We start from the raw sequence: 19,189 nt of genomic DNA on the forward strand, positions 1-19,189 counted from the left end.
ATAAACTGCTCAGTGACACTGGATTAAGCAGGGGGTACAGGTACCAGAGTCTGTGCTAGGGGATAAGCCAAAGAGGAGACATGAAAAGCACATACAACACAGGAGCCAAAGAAGAAAGATGAAATACTTCACAGTGATCACGTTGCTTGTTTTTATGAGACAGAATAGGAATCATTAATATGGTCAAACTTTGGCTTTCTCTCTGAACAATAAAGATTACCTTGATGTGCTTAACTCTGTCTTCTTTTTCTGTCTTTGGTTTCTTTCCTGTGGCAACAAGAAACAGTCTGGGGTTAATTCATGAGGAACATACAGAGAACAGTTTCCCCTCAATTCTTTCTGGAACTTTCAATGAACCTGTACGTGCTTTCACCCACACACGGCCAAGTTTCTCTGACTACCTTCAGCAACCTGATGGTCACTTCCCCCAGCCAGGCAAGGGGAGGACTATTACCCACAGTGTGAACAACTGTTCTCCCCTCGGAGTGACCACAGATGTGGAAATAAAGAAACCACAGAGATACTACAATATATATGACGTGACCATTGTTTTAGTTAGTAAATATCTACCTTTCTTCGAAGGTCGCTCAGATAAGGGCAACATCCGGTATACTCTGAATGCATTGTTTCCCTTCTTTATACTTTTATCCTTGACTTCTTCAATGTCAGGCAAGGAGTTCATGGCACATCGAAAATTCGCCTTCCATGTTTTGGGATCAGGTTTATCTACTCCAGGCTGATGCTTTCCTAACAAAAGAGCCAAAAGAATGAAGGTTAAGAAAAAGAGCAGGGAAAAATAGAGCGTAGAAGTTTCTGGAAACATATAGGCTTGCTGGCCAGATAGTGCACACATCCCTTTTTAATTCCAGGCTACTACAGTGACCAGCCATGCTGCTTTGTCTGGGACCGAGACCGAATTCCTGGGATGTGAGAATTTTTGTTTTAAAACCTAGACAGTTCTGGGCAAACTAGGACAAACCGGTCACCCCACCTCTACCTAACAGCTTGAGAAAAAAACTAGTATTGGTAGAATGGAGAGTCAAGGTAAGTAACAGAGAAAGCTGGCAGACTGGGGAGGTCTTCAAGCCCAGGTAACTAGAGTGTCCCTTTTTCATCAAACTCTCAAATATTAGTAAAAAGTCTAATTCCTGTAAATAGCATTCCATCCTTAAATTCTGTTATAAATAAATATATTCTTGACTACATTTTGGAGAGAGAAATTCAAACCAAGTTTACCACTCCAGAACAAATAAGTTTATGGGGAACATGATCAGAACCCCACATTCACAGGAAATTTAAGGACTAAGTGTCACTTCTGAGCAAAGCATCCCTTCGGAGTGAGGAAGTTCATGCCCCCCCGTGTCCTGGCTGTGCCTGGGGACACGCCACAGGTTTTTCAGAGCTGTCTTCACGAGGCCATAAGCCTTATGTGTATAGTAAAAAAGAAAATATTTTCAATGGTTAACACTATACTGTGTAATCGAAATTTGCTAAGAGAGTAGAACATCAACGTTCTCACCAAAGCCAAAAATAATAAAAGGTAAATATGAGAGGTGATAGACGTGTTAATTAATTTGATGAGGAGAATCTTGTCATAGTGTAGACGTCAAATCATCACGTGGTATACTTTAACTATCTTACAATTTTATTTGTCCATTATATCTCCAAAAAGAAAAAAAAAAAAAAAAAAAGACACTGGGGCGCCCGGGTGGCTCAGTCAGTTAAGCGTCTGCCTGCAGCTCAGGTCATGATCCTGGGGTCCTGGGATCGAGTCCTGCGCCAAGCTCCCTGCTTTATCGTGGAGTCTGCTTCTCCTTCTCCTGCCCCTCCCACCACCCATTTGTTCTCACGCTCTCTCTAATAAATAAAATCTTTAAAAGAAAAAAAAAAAAGAAGGCATGAAATCAACAATAAACAATCTGCTTCTGTGCCCCCATGCGGGGGCTTTAATACCTGTGTGGATTGCCCAGTTTCGAAAGAGGGGCGCATCTTTTTCAACATCCCACCCATGTCTAGCCGCGTGCATCCAAGGGATCTGGAAAATCTTCTTTTCCTAAAAAAAAAAAAAAGAAAAAAAGGAAAAAAAAAAAAAAAAAAACAACCCCACAGCCATGGGGTTCAGGCCACCTTCACAGAAGTTTCTTACATCCTAACCAGTAAGATGCTCTCCTACGTGACACTGGGTTTGCGAGGCATCTACAGTAAAATCCACTAGGAACCAAACCCACCTCCCCCACTGGGCTCCAGATCTCGACAGCCCATTCAGAAGAGATTCAGAGTCCTGTGGAGTCTGGCAGAATAGGAATGCATTCCAAGGTCAGAGGTGTTGATTTTGGGATATGCCAATGTGTTCTGCTATCTGTGCCATTTTTTCTTAAAGGACCACAGGGAACTGGCCACTGACTGAAACCTCTAATGCTTATTGTTATCGTTGGTTTCCATCATTTGCTTGAGAGGAACTCCAGTTGCCTTAGGTAAATTAAAACTTGGGCAACTTTCCAAAATTACACCCATTTGTGCTCCTAAAGGGAAATCGGGGTTATCCGAGGTCACTGCCACAGAGATCAAACACCTCAATCTGCTGTACAGCCAACAGAAAAAGACTGGGTCTACTGCCCTGCATGAAACAGCAAGAAATGCAAATAAAGATGTATTAAATGTTTGGAGATATTACTTTTTTAGAGAAAAGTCCCTTGGTTCAATTTCTACAACAGACCATTTTCCATCTTTTTTACTGCTCAAGAGGTAACTCAAAATAGCTTACATGAGCCCTGGCCTTTAAACACAGGATTAGAAACCAGTGCTTTGGAAACAAAGTCACACTCAAGTGCAACTTCTTCAACCAGCTCTCTCCCACCAGTCTCAGCAGTTAGTGATTTCCCACAGCACTTTACATGTGACCGCCCATGTGTTCACGTGGTCTCGGTTTCGTTTTTTGCAAGAATCTACAGAGTTCCATGGACGTCATTATCTCTGCCCTACAGGTGAGGAAACTGAGGAACAGAACTAGATTCTATGGCCAAGGAAATGATGGTAGCAAGCATCTGAATTCAAAACCAGGCTACATGATCCCATCCATATTCAATCACTGTATCACACCACACATTGTCTCCCAGTGGTCAGACTGAGGTTTCCCATCTTATGATACATCCGTTGTCTTGACTTCTGTGGAAACCAAGCCCAGGAAAACTGTCCATTTTTAAGCCCTAAAGGTAGTTCAGGTAGTTTCTAGGTATGGGGATCTGGGGAAGGAAAGAAAATGTCAGTAGGGATTTTCCACCACTTTGGTCTCTCACACAACGAAAGATAGAAACCATCCCAACTGACCCCAAAGGGACTTGATGCCTCTACAGAAGCCTGAACTAAAAATATTTCAGAATATTTGAGAGTTCCCCAAAAACAGTTTAAAGGGAACATTCTACTGTATTTAAAACTCAGTTAATAAAGAACTGAAAGCAAGAGACTTTTCATAAACCCCTCCTCATTCGGTCTGCCTCACCCACCGAGATAGCGTGGTTTCAGGTTAGCCATTTCCAAAGAGCAGTGATCAGTCAACGGCTGAGGGAAATTTTATTTTTTAACGCAGATGAAAATCAGAGCGCAAAATCATTTAAGGCAGTTTTTGATGTTCACGTGAAAATGAAAAAAATAAATTTATTTCGGTGAAAGAAACTTCTCCCGAAAGAGCGACCAGATCTAAAGGTTTACACTTAAACAGGCAGACCCTTTATAGAACCTGCTGTTGCACATTTCTGTAAGTCAGGGGAGTTCAGAGGGGACACAATCTAAAGTCTAGCTCATGAAACACAAAGTTGATGCTGGTAAGTAGGTCTTTTTAAGCATTTGCACGTGTGCTATTACATGCACACACGCAATGATCTCACACATGCACCAACCAAATCAAGTCTCACAGAAACTGTGCCCAAATCACGAACCCACAAACAGAGCGGCTAAACCTAGCAATTATCCACCATGCATCCACGGATTATCTTTCCTGGGCAAAAGGTCTGAGAGGACCTTTCTCGAAAGACGATAACTAAATGGCCAATAAGCACATGAAGACACCCAACATTGCGAAGCATCAGGCGAGTGCCAATCAAAACAACAATGAGATACCATTTCCTACCCCCAGGGTGGCTAGATTAAATTATTTAAATAATTAAATAATAAGTTGGCGGTAAGGATGTGGAGAAACTGGAGCCTCCCTACATTGGTGGTGGGAATGTCGCCCAGCATAGACACTGTGGAAACCAATTTGGCTATTCTTCAAAAAGTTACACACAGAATGCCCACATGACCCAGTAATTTCACTCAAAGACTTATAAACAGGGATTGAAACAAGTATTTATACATGAATGTTCAAAACAGCACGACTCACACTAGCCAAATGTCTACCAACGGATGAATGGATAAAGGAAATGTTGTACATGCATAAAATGGAGTATTATTCAGTCACAAAAAGGAATGCAGTATTAACAGGGGCCACAACACGAATGAACCTTGAACGTCACGTTCAGTGAAAGAAGCTTTCTACAAAAGGCCACATCGTGAACGGTTCCACTTAAATCCAAAGGGGCAGAAAGCAGATTAGTGAACGCCTTTGCACAAGGAAAGGATGTGAAATGCTTTGCAATGGAAAGTGACTGCTTAATGGCCAAGTGTTTCCTTTCAGGGTGATGACAGTACTGGGATTATAGTGATGATGACCGTAGACAACATTGTGAGCAGAAAAATCCACCAAATTGCACATTCAAAAATAGATAAGTGGTGAATTAAACAGAAACCATGTGTAACTTTTTTTGGGGGGGGGGGTTATAATAGAATTTATTTTTCGTCCTTATCTTTTTTTTAAATTTTATTTTATTTCTTTTCAGTGTTCCAAGATTCATTGTTTATGCACCACACCCAGTGCTCCATGCAATATGTGCCCTCCTTAATAAGTGTAACTTTTAACTAGTTTTTCATATTGCAAAAAATAAACTGCTACTAAACATATCACATCTCTCTCTCTCTCTCTTTTTTTTTTTTTTTTTTTAAGATGGTGCTGAAAGACAAAGTAGGTAAAACTGGAAGAGATTCTGAGCAGCAAACATTCTGGTCTTCGATCAGTGTGTACTATAGGATGGTGACGGCGTTGCTCTGTGTCTGTGTGGACCCCGGGCCATCAGTCTGTGCTACCAGAAGCCCTGGGTGCCCCATTCACAGAGGCTGTTCACACCGTGTTTGGAGGGACAGCATGTTCTAGACTCAACCTATGTTTATAGAGAGAGAATTGTGCCTACCTGAGGGAAGGAGAGAGAAGCAATGCTTGAGTTGACAAGAACATTTACGATTATCTTGAGGAATGCAGAACACACCTTGGCCCTAAGTGGCAACTAGCTCTCTTCATTTCCTCTGCTCTTCTCTCCCCCAGTATTTAGAAGATGTTCCAATTTACTCTGCTGTTTTTGCTGGGGCTCCTCACCTTGTTCTGAGATGACCTAACATTTAGACAAGCACGAGCCTGCTTTCAAAGTGAACAGAAGGATAAGGTCTGAAACTACCTGGTGACACCACAGGCCTGGGGAGTGGCCTCGGCTGCCGGGTTCCAGGCTGATCTCCCACATGCAATGAGCACGTCAATAACCAGGGTGGAAATCGATCAGAGCTCCAAGAGAAACAATGAACCTGGTTGTGGCTGCCTCCTTCATTCCTCAAGAAAAGGCCCAGAGAAATCACAAGCAAGCATTTGCACCAACCCAGCAAGGACCTGGTCTCTTCGACAAGTCAAAGGCAAGAAGGGGGGAAAAAAAAGGAGGGGCTACTGTTCATAATCAAGGACAATCAGGAAACACTCCAAGTCTGAACAGCCTTCTCTGGATTCTGACTGAACAGATCAATTGTAAAAAACACATTCTGGGGAACACAAACACATACTCAGCATAATATGGATGTGCGGTGATGATATTAAAAGTTATGATTAATGAGGAGTCATCTATGGTTAGTCGATTGATAATGGTATTGTGAATATATAGAAAATGGCCTTAAGTCTTATAGACAGACATATGCTGTCACAGAGCTGCTTTCAAATGCCCCCGCCCACATGAATATTCTAAATGTCAATAATCTTTAAATCTGGATGTGAATTTTGAAACCACATGAGAATTCGCTACACTATTCTTTCTAGTCATTAGACAGTTCAAACCTGCCATGTATGTTTATAAATACTCATAATAAGAAGTAACGGGCCCAAGCCAAGGCCTTCTGCATGAGCTTGTGCTAATGCATCTTCGCCAAACTTCCTCACTGCTCCCTCAGAGGACATGTGCCATCACCGTCCTCCTCAGCATGCAGATGGGAGACCAATTTAAGGCATTTATTAACACCTATTTGTCTCTTACTAAGAATGTCCCAAATATAATGGACTCTCCACTTGACAGAAACATGCCAACTGCCAACCCAATGTTCTTAAGTCCAATTATCTTCACAGAACAAAGACATGGTCACCAATGTTGCTCCTCTTCAAGTACACATCGTTCTCCCATTTACTCATGGAACAGTGCTCACCCAGAACTTCCTCAGGTGGCCTAGCACCGAGCCAGCGAGCAGCAACATTCAAGACAGGCCTGGCCCGCCCGCCGGGGCCATCCAGCACGGAGTAGTTCACCCCCAACACCAGCACATTCTGTACAAGGCAGCTGAGGCGTTAAGTGAGTAACAAAGACCAACAGTGATTTCTGTGTTATAACCAGTCTTCAGTGGGAGAAGAGATTTTACAAAGACCTCAAACCACTCAACACACAATCGGGGATTCTTAGGCAGAATGCTTCTGAATAAGAAGGAAATAATAGGGGGCACCTGGGTGGCTCAGTCAGCTAAGTGTCTGCTTTCAGCTCAGGTCATGATCCCGGGGTCCTGGGATGGAGCCCCACATGGGGCTCCCTGCTCAGCGGGGAGTCTGCTTCTCCTTCTCCCTCTACCCCCCCGGCCACTCTCTCCCATATAAATAAATAAAATCTTAAAAAGAAAAAGAAGAAGAAGGAAATAACAGTAAGGTTTCCAGTGAAATCTTTACATGGGCAGAAGAATGCCAAAGCCAAAGTTAATAGAAACCTATAAAAAGATGGCCTGAGGAGGTGTCGGTATGGAGAGAGAACATCCACAGTGACTGGGACAGCCCTGCCTGCACGTGCAGACACAGCCACAGGCACATTCCGCCCAGGCCCGTGCACGGCCTGCCTGACCGGTCCCCCGGCGCCCCAGCCCCCCGGCCTCATGAGATGCGTCATCTGCTGAAGCCAAGGTCCGCTCACGTTGAGGCCAGACCAGGTAGGTCAGGGGTCTCCTTTCCCCCACCGCTAGAAGAGACCTCACAAGCCAGGGGCCCGGAGGGCCACCTATGAGGGCCCAAGTGTTCCCACGCCCTTTCCAGTCGTCTATCAGGAAAACAGGGACAGAGTAGACGGATGAAAAGGTGTCTTAATGGAGAGTCCCAGTGAGGAAGCAACCGTAAGAGGGTGCATTCGTTTCCCAGAGCTCTCCTAACAACTGCCACAAAGCGGGCAGCTTACACCACAGGAATCCATCCTACCACAGGTGTGGAGGCCAGAAATTTAGAAGCAAGATGTCAGCAGGGCCACATTCCCCTCACAGGCTGCAAAGACAATCTTTGCTGGACGCTTCCGGCTTCCGGTGGTCCCAGACATTCCTTGGCTCATGGCTGCATCTCCGTAATCTCAACATCTGTCTTCACAGGGCCTTCTGCTCTTCTGTCTTACGTGGACACTCGTCACTGGACTGGCCCAGCTAGATACTATGGGGTAATCCTGAGATCCTTCATCTTTTCCAAAGAGCCTTTTTCCAAGTCAGCTCACATCCACAGTTTCCGGGGCCTAGGGTGTGGATATATTGTTTGTGGAGAGAGGGGGTGGGAGGCACAATTCAACCTACTAGAAGGACAGTTAACTACACCGTATCAAGTGCCTTCTCGTGCAGGGGACGCGATAACACAGTAAGTTTGCCCCTGCATCAAGGCAGCCAAAATTGGTGGATGTATTTTTTAGAAAGAAAAAAAAAATTACTTCTCTTCAGAAACCAGGAACTTCTGTTTCAATGCCACACTCTAAATCAATATAGGCGATGCCATTTTGTTCTTTAAACATAATCCTACTTGGGGCGCCTGGGTGGCTCAGTGGGTTAAAAGCCTCTGCCTTCAGCTCAGGTCATGATGTCAGGGTCCTGGGATCGAGCCCCGCATCGGACTCTCTGGAGCCTGCTTCCCCCCTCTCTCTCTCTCTCTGCCTGCCTCTCTGCCTACTTGTGATCTCTCTCTCTGTCAAATAAATAAATAAAATCTTTAAAAATATATATATAATCCTACTTAATGTCTCTGTGTCTTGGCTTCCTTGTCTATAAAATGGAAAACATCACAGCATCTCCCCCATTGTGGGGATTATGTGAGTCAACGCACGTGTCTCACTTAAGAGGAGCACCTGGCACTTCATAAGCATTAATTTTTATGATTATTATCATTATCGAGTACCCTATGTTTCTTTAATTCTCCTTGACGACAGTCTCCCCTCCCCTTCCTTGTACCACCACCTGTGGCCTGCTAACCAAGTAGGCCAAGACCCGACCTGACTTCTTGTTTGTGTCTTTGGAGCAGGCTAATTACTAAACCCCTCCAGGATACAAATCAGAAGCGCCATGGATATAGCTTGCCTAGAAAAAGAAACTATTTGCCGAGAGACCTTAAGATAAGGGACCAGTTCCCATGGAGCGACCATATGGTTTACTTATTTCCATTCACTTGTTACCCCCACCTTGTTTCAGAAAAGGACCCACTGAAACCGATGCACTCAAATACAATACCATTACAGTTAAAATAAGTGAAAAAAAAAATAAGTGGGTGAGGGAAAAAGAGATAAGGCTCGAGAGATATCTAAAAAGATAAGACAAAGCCAGGAGAGAGAGGAGTAAGCACAATGTTACAGGACCCTCCACAGTTGTTAGAAGTGGGCCACAATCAGGCTCGAGGCTCTCAAGCACGCCATACGAAGAGAAAGCCTGACCAGCTGAATTATTCATCGGGTCCTTGAGATGAAAATGAGGAGGAGGCAGAAGAGGAAAAAGAAATTTACTCAGAACTGCAATATTCCTGGTAGCGGGAGAGAAACTTCTCCTTTGGGCCCTCTTAAAGAAGGCGTGATATGTTAGTGGCTTTTCTAGGTGATAACTATATATTTTCAGGTGTTCTTTATTTTAACAACCACTGTCTCCCTGTTTCACTCCTCTAACAGGTAGGATCAATTAGATTGAGAGTCTGAGGTTGGTAAAGTAAGGGAGGATCTATGTACGTGTGTGTGGTGTGGGTGTATACATGGAGGGTTATAAATGACAGTCTGCTTTCTTAGGACCACATCACGTGTTTCACAATAAAAAGAGGAGACTTTTTTTTTTTTTTTAAGATGAAAAACCAGAAAGTTCTCTTTACACAGACAATACTGAGAAGAGAGCCAAGAAGTTTCCTTCCCAACACAGAACCCCAGAGTTTCCATGTTCTCCAATCCTAGAAGCCAGGAAAAGCAAGAGAGGCATTTAGAGAAGGAAGGGGGTCAGAATCATTAAAGAATAACACAGATCATTTTAGGTTGGTTGGTCTTGTAATTAACAAGCATAAGATTTTGAACACAAAGAACACAATTTTACTTTTTGGCCGTTTCCAGGCACATCTTTTAGTAAGTATCTCTCTCTCTCATTCTCACACACACACACACACACACACACACACACACACACACACACGGGCACCAGCACACGTACCTTGTTAAGCCACTTCAGCCCAGGTATCGTATTCGAATTGATCTGTTCCTCCAGCCACGGGCGCATTCGCATCCTTTCCACTGGCATGGTACCCTTTGCAGAAGAGAAACACGGCATTAGGTAATTCTGCTAGTGACCGTCAGGTGTGACAAGTTCTACACCCCTGCCTGACCCTCTTCCACGTCCCCTTCCCCAAAAGCGCACAGCTGACGTGCACCGGGGATCGGAGGGCCAGGCCGGGCGTGAGGGGTCCCTGCCCGCTGGGGCACACTCAGTCCCAAGGAGCCGTCTCAGTGGGGCAATGGTTCGGGCTAAGCCTGCTCTCAGCTGAGAACGCCCCATGGGTGTAGGTGGTCTGAACTGGCAGAAAGCCTAGACACCCTAGTGACCTGGCCTAAAGAGAGACAGTCCTATCCCAACCCGGTCGTGTTGACAGCAGGCCCCTTCGGTGTATCAGGCGGGTATTGGGGGGACCAGAAGTTTACAAGTAACTTTTGGGTGTTACCTTTCCAAGAGCCCAGGGTGGACCCAGCAAAATAGTCGTGGGAAACAGTGCTCAGAACCAACTCATGGCTCTCAGGCATCGAGGTGACACAAATGTTCTGAACCACAAATGTTCATACTTGAATGTCGAAAAGCATCCATTCACTTGGTATGCTATCTACTTTCAGAGCCCAGCGGCATCTTTGGCCTGGCTTCAGCTCAGGGCTCAGGTTCATGTCCTCTCTTGCTCCCTCCCTCAAGGGTCTCCCTTCATGGCCACCTCCCTCTGACCCGAGATCCTCCTCCCTTTCCTTTAACTAACCTTCCCTCTGGAAATGGCTGCCTGGTCTAAACACGGTTCTTGTACCAGCCCGCCCACTGCCTCTCTTCCCTCCTTGCAGATACATTTCTAGATAGTCTTTCCCTTGGCCACTCAAATACATCCAGAGTTGTCACTGACGAAGGGCTGTCTAGCACTCATCTTCATCCTATTTGCATGTAATTTAAATGGGATGTGGGATTCAAAAGCAAAGATGAGGTCCATTCAAGCCTCCCCTCTACAAAACTTCATGGGCAGTGGGACATCATCTTCTTTTCAACCCTTAGCTGTGTCTTCCTTCTTTTACTCATTTCTTCCTTCAAAAATGAGCTCCGAAAATTCTATTGGGATGAACTTGGGTTGCAAAGATCAAAGTCTCGGTCACTCTCTCTTCTAGCTTGCAGGAAACTTCTCTCCCGTCTGTGCCTCCCCCAGCTCATGCCAGCGTGCGAGCATCACTATGTGAACCATGTATGACCACAGCCTTGGCCTCGAGAGCCTGATGACATTCTAGAACTCGACTCTAGAACCTGCACATCTCTCCCAGTTCAGATCTGTTGCAGGTGCCTCCTCAGAATCCTTGCTCACACGACGCTCTCTGCTCCTCCTTCCCAGGCTCTGCCTCTCCTCCCCCATCCTCCAAGACCCAATTTCTGCCGTCCTTCTCCATAGGCCTTCCCAGACCACTCCAGCCTGAAGAAATTCTCCTCTTGGACTTCCCCAACGGTCACTGATCTTACATGGCTCATTTGAAAATCAAACATTGCTTGAGAGCAGACATGCCATGCTGTCTTTATTCTGTTCCGACTCTTGCCTGAATTATAAACTCTTCCACTGTGTACACCTCTCTTCCTAACCAAACTGTTAAGTTCTTTGAGAGCAGGAACTCTACCCCTTGTAGATCTTTTTATTCCTATAAAGCCCAAACGCTGTCTTCCACCCAGGAGATATTCAAACAAGATCCAGGCCAGTTCTGAAGGTCAGCCAAGCTGGGCTGCCATTGCCGGTTGGCCTTGTCCACATATGTGGAGGCTTAAGGCCACCATTCTTTGAGATAAGTAACAGGAAGCTCAGGGACCCCAGGGCCTCCGCCCCCGGCACCGCTCCTCTGAGTGGTTTGCAAGTCATTCTAGTCCCTCGTGCATTCAATCCACCTTTTCAAGATCATTTGTTGAAAACAATATTCCAGGAACAGGAAAAGGCAAGATATCCTCTAGTATCTAAAAACTCCTAGTCTAATAGGGGACAGGAAGGAAGAGATGACCATACCACACGAAGAGTCCTGCGTACAGAACAATACTAGAAAGCAGTTGGCAACAGGGAGGGTGCCAGAGACAGGGCCTGGAAAGCCATGCCTCGGGATTGTGTTCATCATCCCAAGACTGGAGGGGAAACTGAGGATTGATGAAAATGAATGATACAATCCATTTTGTGGACAGTAAAGGGAAGAGTGGATGCCAAAATCCAGTCCAGTACACCACAGCAATACACCATATTTAACGGGCACACAAATATTGACTTGGCAGGTCTAGGTGAGCCCTGTGATTCTCTACTTCTAATAAGCTCCAAAGTCCTTGGACCAGACTCTGAGGAGCAAGGCTCTAGATCGACTTCTATTTTTAATTACGAGCCACCTGCTCATCTGTGCTCTTCCTGAAGAGTCTGGTCATTCTGGCAGGCAGACCCCCTCCATTACGCTGAAAGTATCACGTTCTGTATCACCTGTCGGTCCATCCCTTATTTACATGCTGTGCCTTTCTAACAAGGACACAGCTCAGCCAAACCTCGTGCTCTCACTTACCTAGCCAAAATACCGTGGAAATCATACACATAAAAAATGTTCTAAATCTTGAGTCAGGACTGTCATTAATCATAAGCAGATTTTTAGGAAAAGCAAAGATAGCAAGTATCGCCTTATCGGAATAGGTTAAGCTCTGTTACAAAGGGCTTCTCTTATTTCAGGTTCTACGTTTCATCTTGTTTTAATTAAACACCTAGAACTTCCCCCAATATTACACACCGAAAAAAAAACTAATCCTTTTACATGAAGCTACTTCTTCCAATTATACTTGATCTTACAGCCTGGTCCTATGTCCCACACACTAAACAGGTAAAGAATGACCAGTGGTCTCGCCATATGACACAGAAGGAAACAGGTTCCATCTGACATAGGTCTCCCATGATTATCACAAGTTGAATGCACATCCTGACTTCTGCAGAAGAAAGCGAAGATGGAATTCTACACTGAGCCTAGCGCCAGAAACTCATCACTTAGTTTGATACAAAAAATAAATGAAATTTCCAAAGATTAAAAGGCTAGGAGGACAGTCACAGAGAGTCAGAGGCTAGATACTGAGAAAAGAGGCTTCCTTGGCATGCATTTTCTAGCTTCTGTCAATGAAATTCACGGTGACAGATGGGTCTTCCTTCTGGAAGGCAAGTTTCCCATGGGCACCCGGTTGCATGGGCCACAGGAAACTTGAACAGAGCTGGGAAAGGTGTGGAACAGGTTAAAAAAGACAAAGACGGGCGCCTGGGTGGCTCAGTGGGTTAAAGCCTCTGCCTTCAGCTCAGGTCGTGATCCCAGGGTCCTGGGATCGAGCCCCATGTCGGGCTCTCTGCTTAGCAGGGAGCCTGCTTCCTTCTCTCTCTCTCTCTCTGCCTGCCTCTCTGCCTACTTGTGATCTCTTTCTATCAAATAAATAAACAAAATCTTTAAAAAAAAAAAAAGACAAAGACATGCTATTTTTGGCAAGAGAATCATATTCCACCAGAAATCAAAGACACTCGTGTCCCAGTCCTGACCTTGTCATTACTGGCATGTTTCCTTGGGCTAGTCACCCACCCTCTGGTCTGCACTTCAATGATGTAGGAAAATGAGAGGTTTCAAAAAGATAATTTCTCAAGTGATCTACGACTCTACGAATTCTTTTGTGACATGAAGGCTCATAATCTGATTTACCTTTTGTGTAAGCTTCTATGCTTAAACACTGGGTTGTTTTTAAGAGTGAAATGCTTGGGGTGCACCTGGGTGGCTCAGTTGGTTAGGCCTCTGCCTTCAGCTCAGGTCGTGATCTCAGGGTCCTGGGATCGAGCCCCACATTGGGCTCTCTTCTTGGCAGGGAGCCTGCTTTCCCCTCTCTCTCTGCCTGTCTCTCTGCCTACTTGTGATCTCTGTCTGTCAAATAAATAACTAAAATCTTTAAGAAAAAAAAAAAAAAAGAGTGAAATGCTTGGGGCGCCAGGGTGGCTCAGTCAGTTAAGGGTCTGACTCTTGATTTCAGCTCAGGTCATGATCTTGGGGTCTTGGGATCAAGCCCCACATCCAGCTCCTCACTCAGCAGGGAGTCTGCTTAAGGATTCCCTCTCCCTCTCTTCCTGTCTCCCTCCTGATCGCATGTGCTCACTCTCTCTCTCTCAAATAAATAAGTAAATCTTTTTTTTTTTAAGTGAAATGCTGAAATTATGGCTCTTCAAGACTAAAATATGAAGCATCTACCCTCGAGCCCGACAAAGGCACTTTCTAAAATCACCTATCATCACTCCTTTGAGATGTGGGACTGGGATCATCTTTTAAAACCATGGCATCAGCCTCTACATCAGTTCAGTACACAGTGGGTATTTAGAATATTACTGGCACCGGTGTTGCTGCATGAACGCATGCAAGCTACTCCCCGAGACTCTTAGGAAGTGAACAGCGCCCCGTGAAGTTGACAATGGTAGGGTCATGCTCAGAGCCAGTAATGGCAGTCATGAATTTTAACCTAGTTAACTGAATTTTGGATCTTGGAATAGTAACAGCAATGGCTACTATTTACTGAGCACATACTATATGACAACCCATTAAAACCAGAGTTTTTCTGAGTTTCTTGTGTAATTTTTACAACCCTAGAAGGTAGGGACTTTAGTGTTCCATATTATAGATGACGGGATAGGTAAAGGAAGTGCTGAAAGGCAAGCTGCTAGTCAGTAGGAGAGCCAAGACTCTCATTCTGATCTCCCTGAAACGCCCAAGCTTCAGAAACCCTAACACCTGCTTTTTTCTTACTCTAGAAAGCACTCAGTTATGTTGGTCTTTTAACTCTTCTACTTTAACTGAGCCTTTCCCAACTCCTGTCTGTTTTGCATACCACTGACATATTAAATTTCCTAAAATACCACTTAAATCATGTTAATGTTCTGTTCCAGAGACTTCTAAACATCCCTGCTGGATTTAAGATAATAAAATCCTTGGCTGGGGGAGGCAGTGTGCTTTTGATAATGACACAATAGGTAATTCAGACCTAACTCTCAAGGCGAATAACAAGAAAACCTACACAAAACATGTTTTTCAAAATCTGTTTAGAAGAATCAGAGAACTAAAAGGCACTAAAGAATTAGGAGAGGAGGATCTGGGAAAAGAAAGAAACCTAGGAAGGTAAGCCTGACATTTGGCACGTTCTTCTCCCAGCCTTGGGGCATCTGCTGATTCCTCAATAGGAGGCTACAGGGCATGTAGAAACTGAGCAAAGCTTCTGGCATGTTCATTCATTCGGGGGAACAAGGGGGAAAAGAATTGAAGATCAGGACCTAAGTAGGAAAGGGAGTGCGGGAAACCAAACACACACACACACACACACACACACACACACACACACGCTTCATTTGGGATAAAACTAACTGGAAATAGACTAACCGCAAAGGCAGAAGCCTAGCTTTGAATCACTTCAATCCCTGATCCAATTAAAATGATCCGGAACTCCCAGAAGTAAATGTAATCATATCTTGAGGAAGACAACATTATCCTAGGATTTATATTATCTCTGGAGTTTTTCATCCATACAATCAATATAGTTGAGAATACAAGGATAAAAGACAACAAAATAAAAAATCAATGAAATATGGACAATAAAAAGAGACCCACAGGGATTCAGACACAGGTCTTAAACAGATTTAAGGGATACACAGATACCAAAAGTTTTCAGACACAGTTTTTGAGACAGGTATGTCTAACGTGTTCAATAGCCTTTAAAATAAGTACGCCTACATAACAAGACAAAATGGACAACGTTGGCCAAGAACTAGAAACGAAAAAAGAAATTCTAGGACTAAAAGGCAAATAATTAAAATTAAGAACTCACCGGATGGTTTTACTAATAGATTAGACACCATGATAAGAAAAAAAACAAGAAGAAGAAGACAGGTCAGAAGGAAATAAACAGAATGAAGCACTTAGAGACCAAAGGGTGAAAATGTTATCTTCCAACCACAGATTTAATAATTTACTACGAACCCCAAACAGACAAATACAAGTAACACCACACTACAGTACGCATGCTGGAAAACAAAACCGTAGCAAAAAATTTTAAAGACAGCCAGAGGGAAAAAACAGGCAGGCATCACCTTCAAAGAACATATAACAAAACCCCAAGACCCAGAAGCTTTAGGGAGGCTACTCCGCAGAAACCATGGGAGACAGAAGACAATGGAAAGGTGTCTGTAATGTACTGGAAGAAAAAGTTGCTATTTTAAAAATCTGAGCTACGGCAAAAACAGCAGCCCCACAGCTCATCAGTTCCCAGTTGTACGGCACAGGAGGTGGGTTAAAATTAGGGAAGACGGTAGGCGAGTATGGGTGCTATGCCGCAAAGATGAGGGCTTCAGCCTGAGTCTGACCACAGCAGCGCTCCATCCCGTTTCTTCAGCACCTGAGACATTGATCTGCTCTTATTAGTAACCTGCAAGGGCTCTTGTCACTACACAGCCGTGTGCCCACCCCTCCTACAAGCCTACAGAAATGCAGCCCTTCTAACAAAAGCTAGCTCCAGTCTCTTTTCATCTACGAAACCTCTCATCACTCTAACCAATGGACCCTCTCCTCCTATGGCAGCCCAGCCATCCAAGGTATCACAAATATTTGTTATTAAACACACGTTTATTGCAAGGAACTCTGCTAAGTGTTAGGGAGGATTCAGAGATGTGTGAGACACGATCACTAGCCTCAAGGAATTAGTAAGTTAACTGGGGGTACGAGACATAAATTCTATAAAGCGACCTAATAATACTCTAATTACGATAATAAAAGACTGCACTAGAGATCAGAAGGCAGTATACGATTAATTGCCAACTACGTGAACTAGTTCGTGAGGAATCCATAAATCGTCATGGGATGCATTGGTAAGGCAAAGCTTTGCGGCACAGTTAGAGCTTCCAGGAAGGGGAAGAACAGTCCAGGCATGACAGGACGGCAAGCGAGCCAGGCAAAGGCGAAGGCTGGTATAAAGGGCAGAGGCAGGACGGGGTAAGATGGGTTTGCGGATGCGGGCGGAGTAACGGACTTGGGCACCGGTGTGGGCGGAGCTGCGTGAGAATCAGCGAGCAGCGCGGGCTGGGTGGTTTACAGAAATCATCGCTCACCCACACACCGGCCGTTATCAGTTACATATTATTATCCCCATTTTAGGGAGGAGGAAAAGTATAGCTTGAAAAGGTAACTTTAAAAAAAGAAAGAAAGAAAGAAAAGGAAACCATGTCCCAGCCACCTAAGCCCCTAGAAAAGGGACAGAGGCTTGCACCCCATCACCCAGCTTCTGTACAGAGGGTCCAAAAATACTGGCTGTGCGCCTGAGATTAGTCGTGTGCAGCAGTCACACAGGGGCAACCGAGGCAAGGAGATGAGCCAGAGGCGACTGCTCTCTGGTCCAGGACGCTGGCCGTGGGAACACAAGCCGCGACACCCGCGCAGGAATGTACTTGGGACATTTCCTAATAACTTTTCCTGGGCATACGGTCATCTTCCCCCAAAAATGTGAGCGACTCTTGCATGAATATTCTACACTCCTCACACTGACCTTTGTACCCTTTTGGCAAAAGCTGAAAATTCTAGCTCCAAATTATGTGAATTGAGAGGAAGCTGGCGTTGCAAACTAAAAATCCTCACTATCACCATCGTCATCCTTGGCCCCATCACCTGGTCCAAGTGCTTCCTGGGAATCAGCCCCTAGGCCAGGGCTTTTCATGCATTACTTCATTTAATCTTCAAACACGCTAGATGAGGTAGAGTGTCTTATCCGCATTTTACAGGTGAAGAAATGAAGCTGCTTACCAAGCTGCACAGCTATTAGGCGGTCAAGCTAGGATTTGAACCCGCATCCACCTGATGCGAAAGAAGATGCCAGAAACCCCCCAAGGCCAGTGTTTTTCAAACGCTGTGTCATGAAATCAATGCATGGCACTATAGTTTTCAGGTATGTGAACACACAATACAAACGATGAGAGTTCCCCCAATAAGGGTAAGGAGTTTTATTAAGCTTTTTTTTTAAACCAATTTTATTACATTATCCTGGTACTATGGTTAAAAAGGGTATATAAAATGCATTTTACTGGGCTGAATCGCTCCCCAGCTGTGTATACAGATGTGTGTGCACCTGTGGGTGGCAGGGGGGGGTCATAGTGGAAAGTAGGAAGCAGAAGAGAAGGATATAGCAAACCTTAGAACCCTAAAGAGTCCTGGAAGACAGAAGTGAAAAGCACAAGATAAGTTTAACAGCAAGTGTCCGGCATGAAAAGATTGTGTTCAGAGCTAAGTAACAGACTGGGGTTTGAGACCTGCCCAGTTGGCAATCCTTAACACTTGTCTGCCTACAGCATTCCCACCACTTGGCACACTCTGGTGGGACCCTGGAGGATGAAGTCAGCAATTCCAGTCATGAAATCAGGAAGACATTTTAACCCTGGTTTGAGCACCAGACCCAGAAAAAACGTGCCTCTCGCTGTACATGTTACCTGCACCAATGCAAAACCAACGTCAAAAGTTGTATTAAACTGCAGGAGTGTTGATATGCAAGGGAAATCAACTGTGATGCCTACTATGGTCAATGATGTAACCCTCATTCCAGGCACTTATTGTTTTATTTTACTAAACTTTCGAAGATGCGTGTCACAGATTCCTTTAATAATTTTAGTCTCTAAACCACTTTTTCTCAAGGTTTTAAGCCTGAATTCTCCATTCTCCTACTATGTGGGTTTTTCAAGAGCTCAACCTTGGAGCACCTGGGTGGCTCAGATGGTAATTAGTGTCTATCTTTGGCATAGGTCATGATCTCTGGGTCCTGGGATCGAGCCCCGCATCAGGCTCCCTGCTTACTGGGGAGTCTGCTTCCCCCTCTCTCTTTCTTTCTCTGCCCCTCCTCCCTGCTCATTCTCTCTCTCTCTCTCTTTCTCTCAAATAAATAAAATCTTAAAAAAAAAAAAAAAAGAGCTCGACCTTGAAAAATGGGGGCAGGATTACCAGAAATGGCTACCCTCAATGTATCAGCACCACTCGTTATACTTTTCCATTCACCTATACCAGCACCCCCAAAAATGCCTGTGCTACATTAGTACCAGGGGAATTTTTTTTTTAAGATTTTTTATTTATTTGACAGAGAGAGATGACAAGTAGGCAGAGAGGCAGGCGGGGCAGGGGGAGGGGAGAAGCAGGCCCTCTGCCGAGGAGAGAGCCCAATGTGGGGCTCGATCCCAGGACCCCAAGATCATGACCTGAGCCGAAGGCAGATAGATACTTAACCTAACCCACTGAACCACCCAGGTGCCCCATTACCTGGG

At 44.7% G+C, this 19,189-nt stretch overlaps 1 protein-coding gene across 3 annotated transcripts in view; it reads right to left on the bottom strand.

The window, feature by feature from the left end:
• Positions 1–19,189, bottom strand: part of LOC111144413 (interferon regulatory factor 2) — an 81,735-nt gene that overhangs the window by 29,344 nt on the left and 33,202 nt on the right. For all 3 annotated transcript variants that reach the window (XM_022498690.1, XM_022498691.1, XM_022498692.1), the window contains exons 2-5: positions 9,802–9,894; positions 1,954–2,053; positions 571–747; positions 221–267 (exon numbers count right to left, since the gene is read on the bottom strand). In XM_022498690.1, the coding sequence (XP_022354398.1) occupies positions 221–267; positions 571–747; positions 1,954–2,053; positions 9,802–9,888 (411 nt within the window). In that variant the 5' untranslated portion in view covers positions 9,889–9,894. The remainder of the gene's footprint in view (positions 1–220; positions 268–570; positions 748–1,953; positions 2,054–9,801; positions 9,895–19,189) is intronic.

Source organism: Enhydra lutris, unplaced genomic scaffold, assembly GCF_002288905.1.
Source record: "Enhydra lutris kenyoni isolate GAN:26980312 unplaced genomic scaffold, ASM228890v2 scaffoldscaffold11, whole genome shotgun sequence".
NCBI lineage: Eukaryota > Metazoa > Chordata > Mammalia > Carnivora > Mustelidae > Enhydra > Enhydra lutris.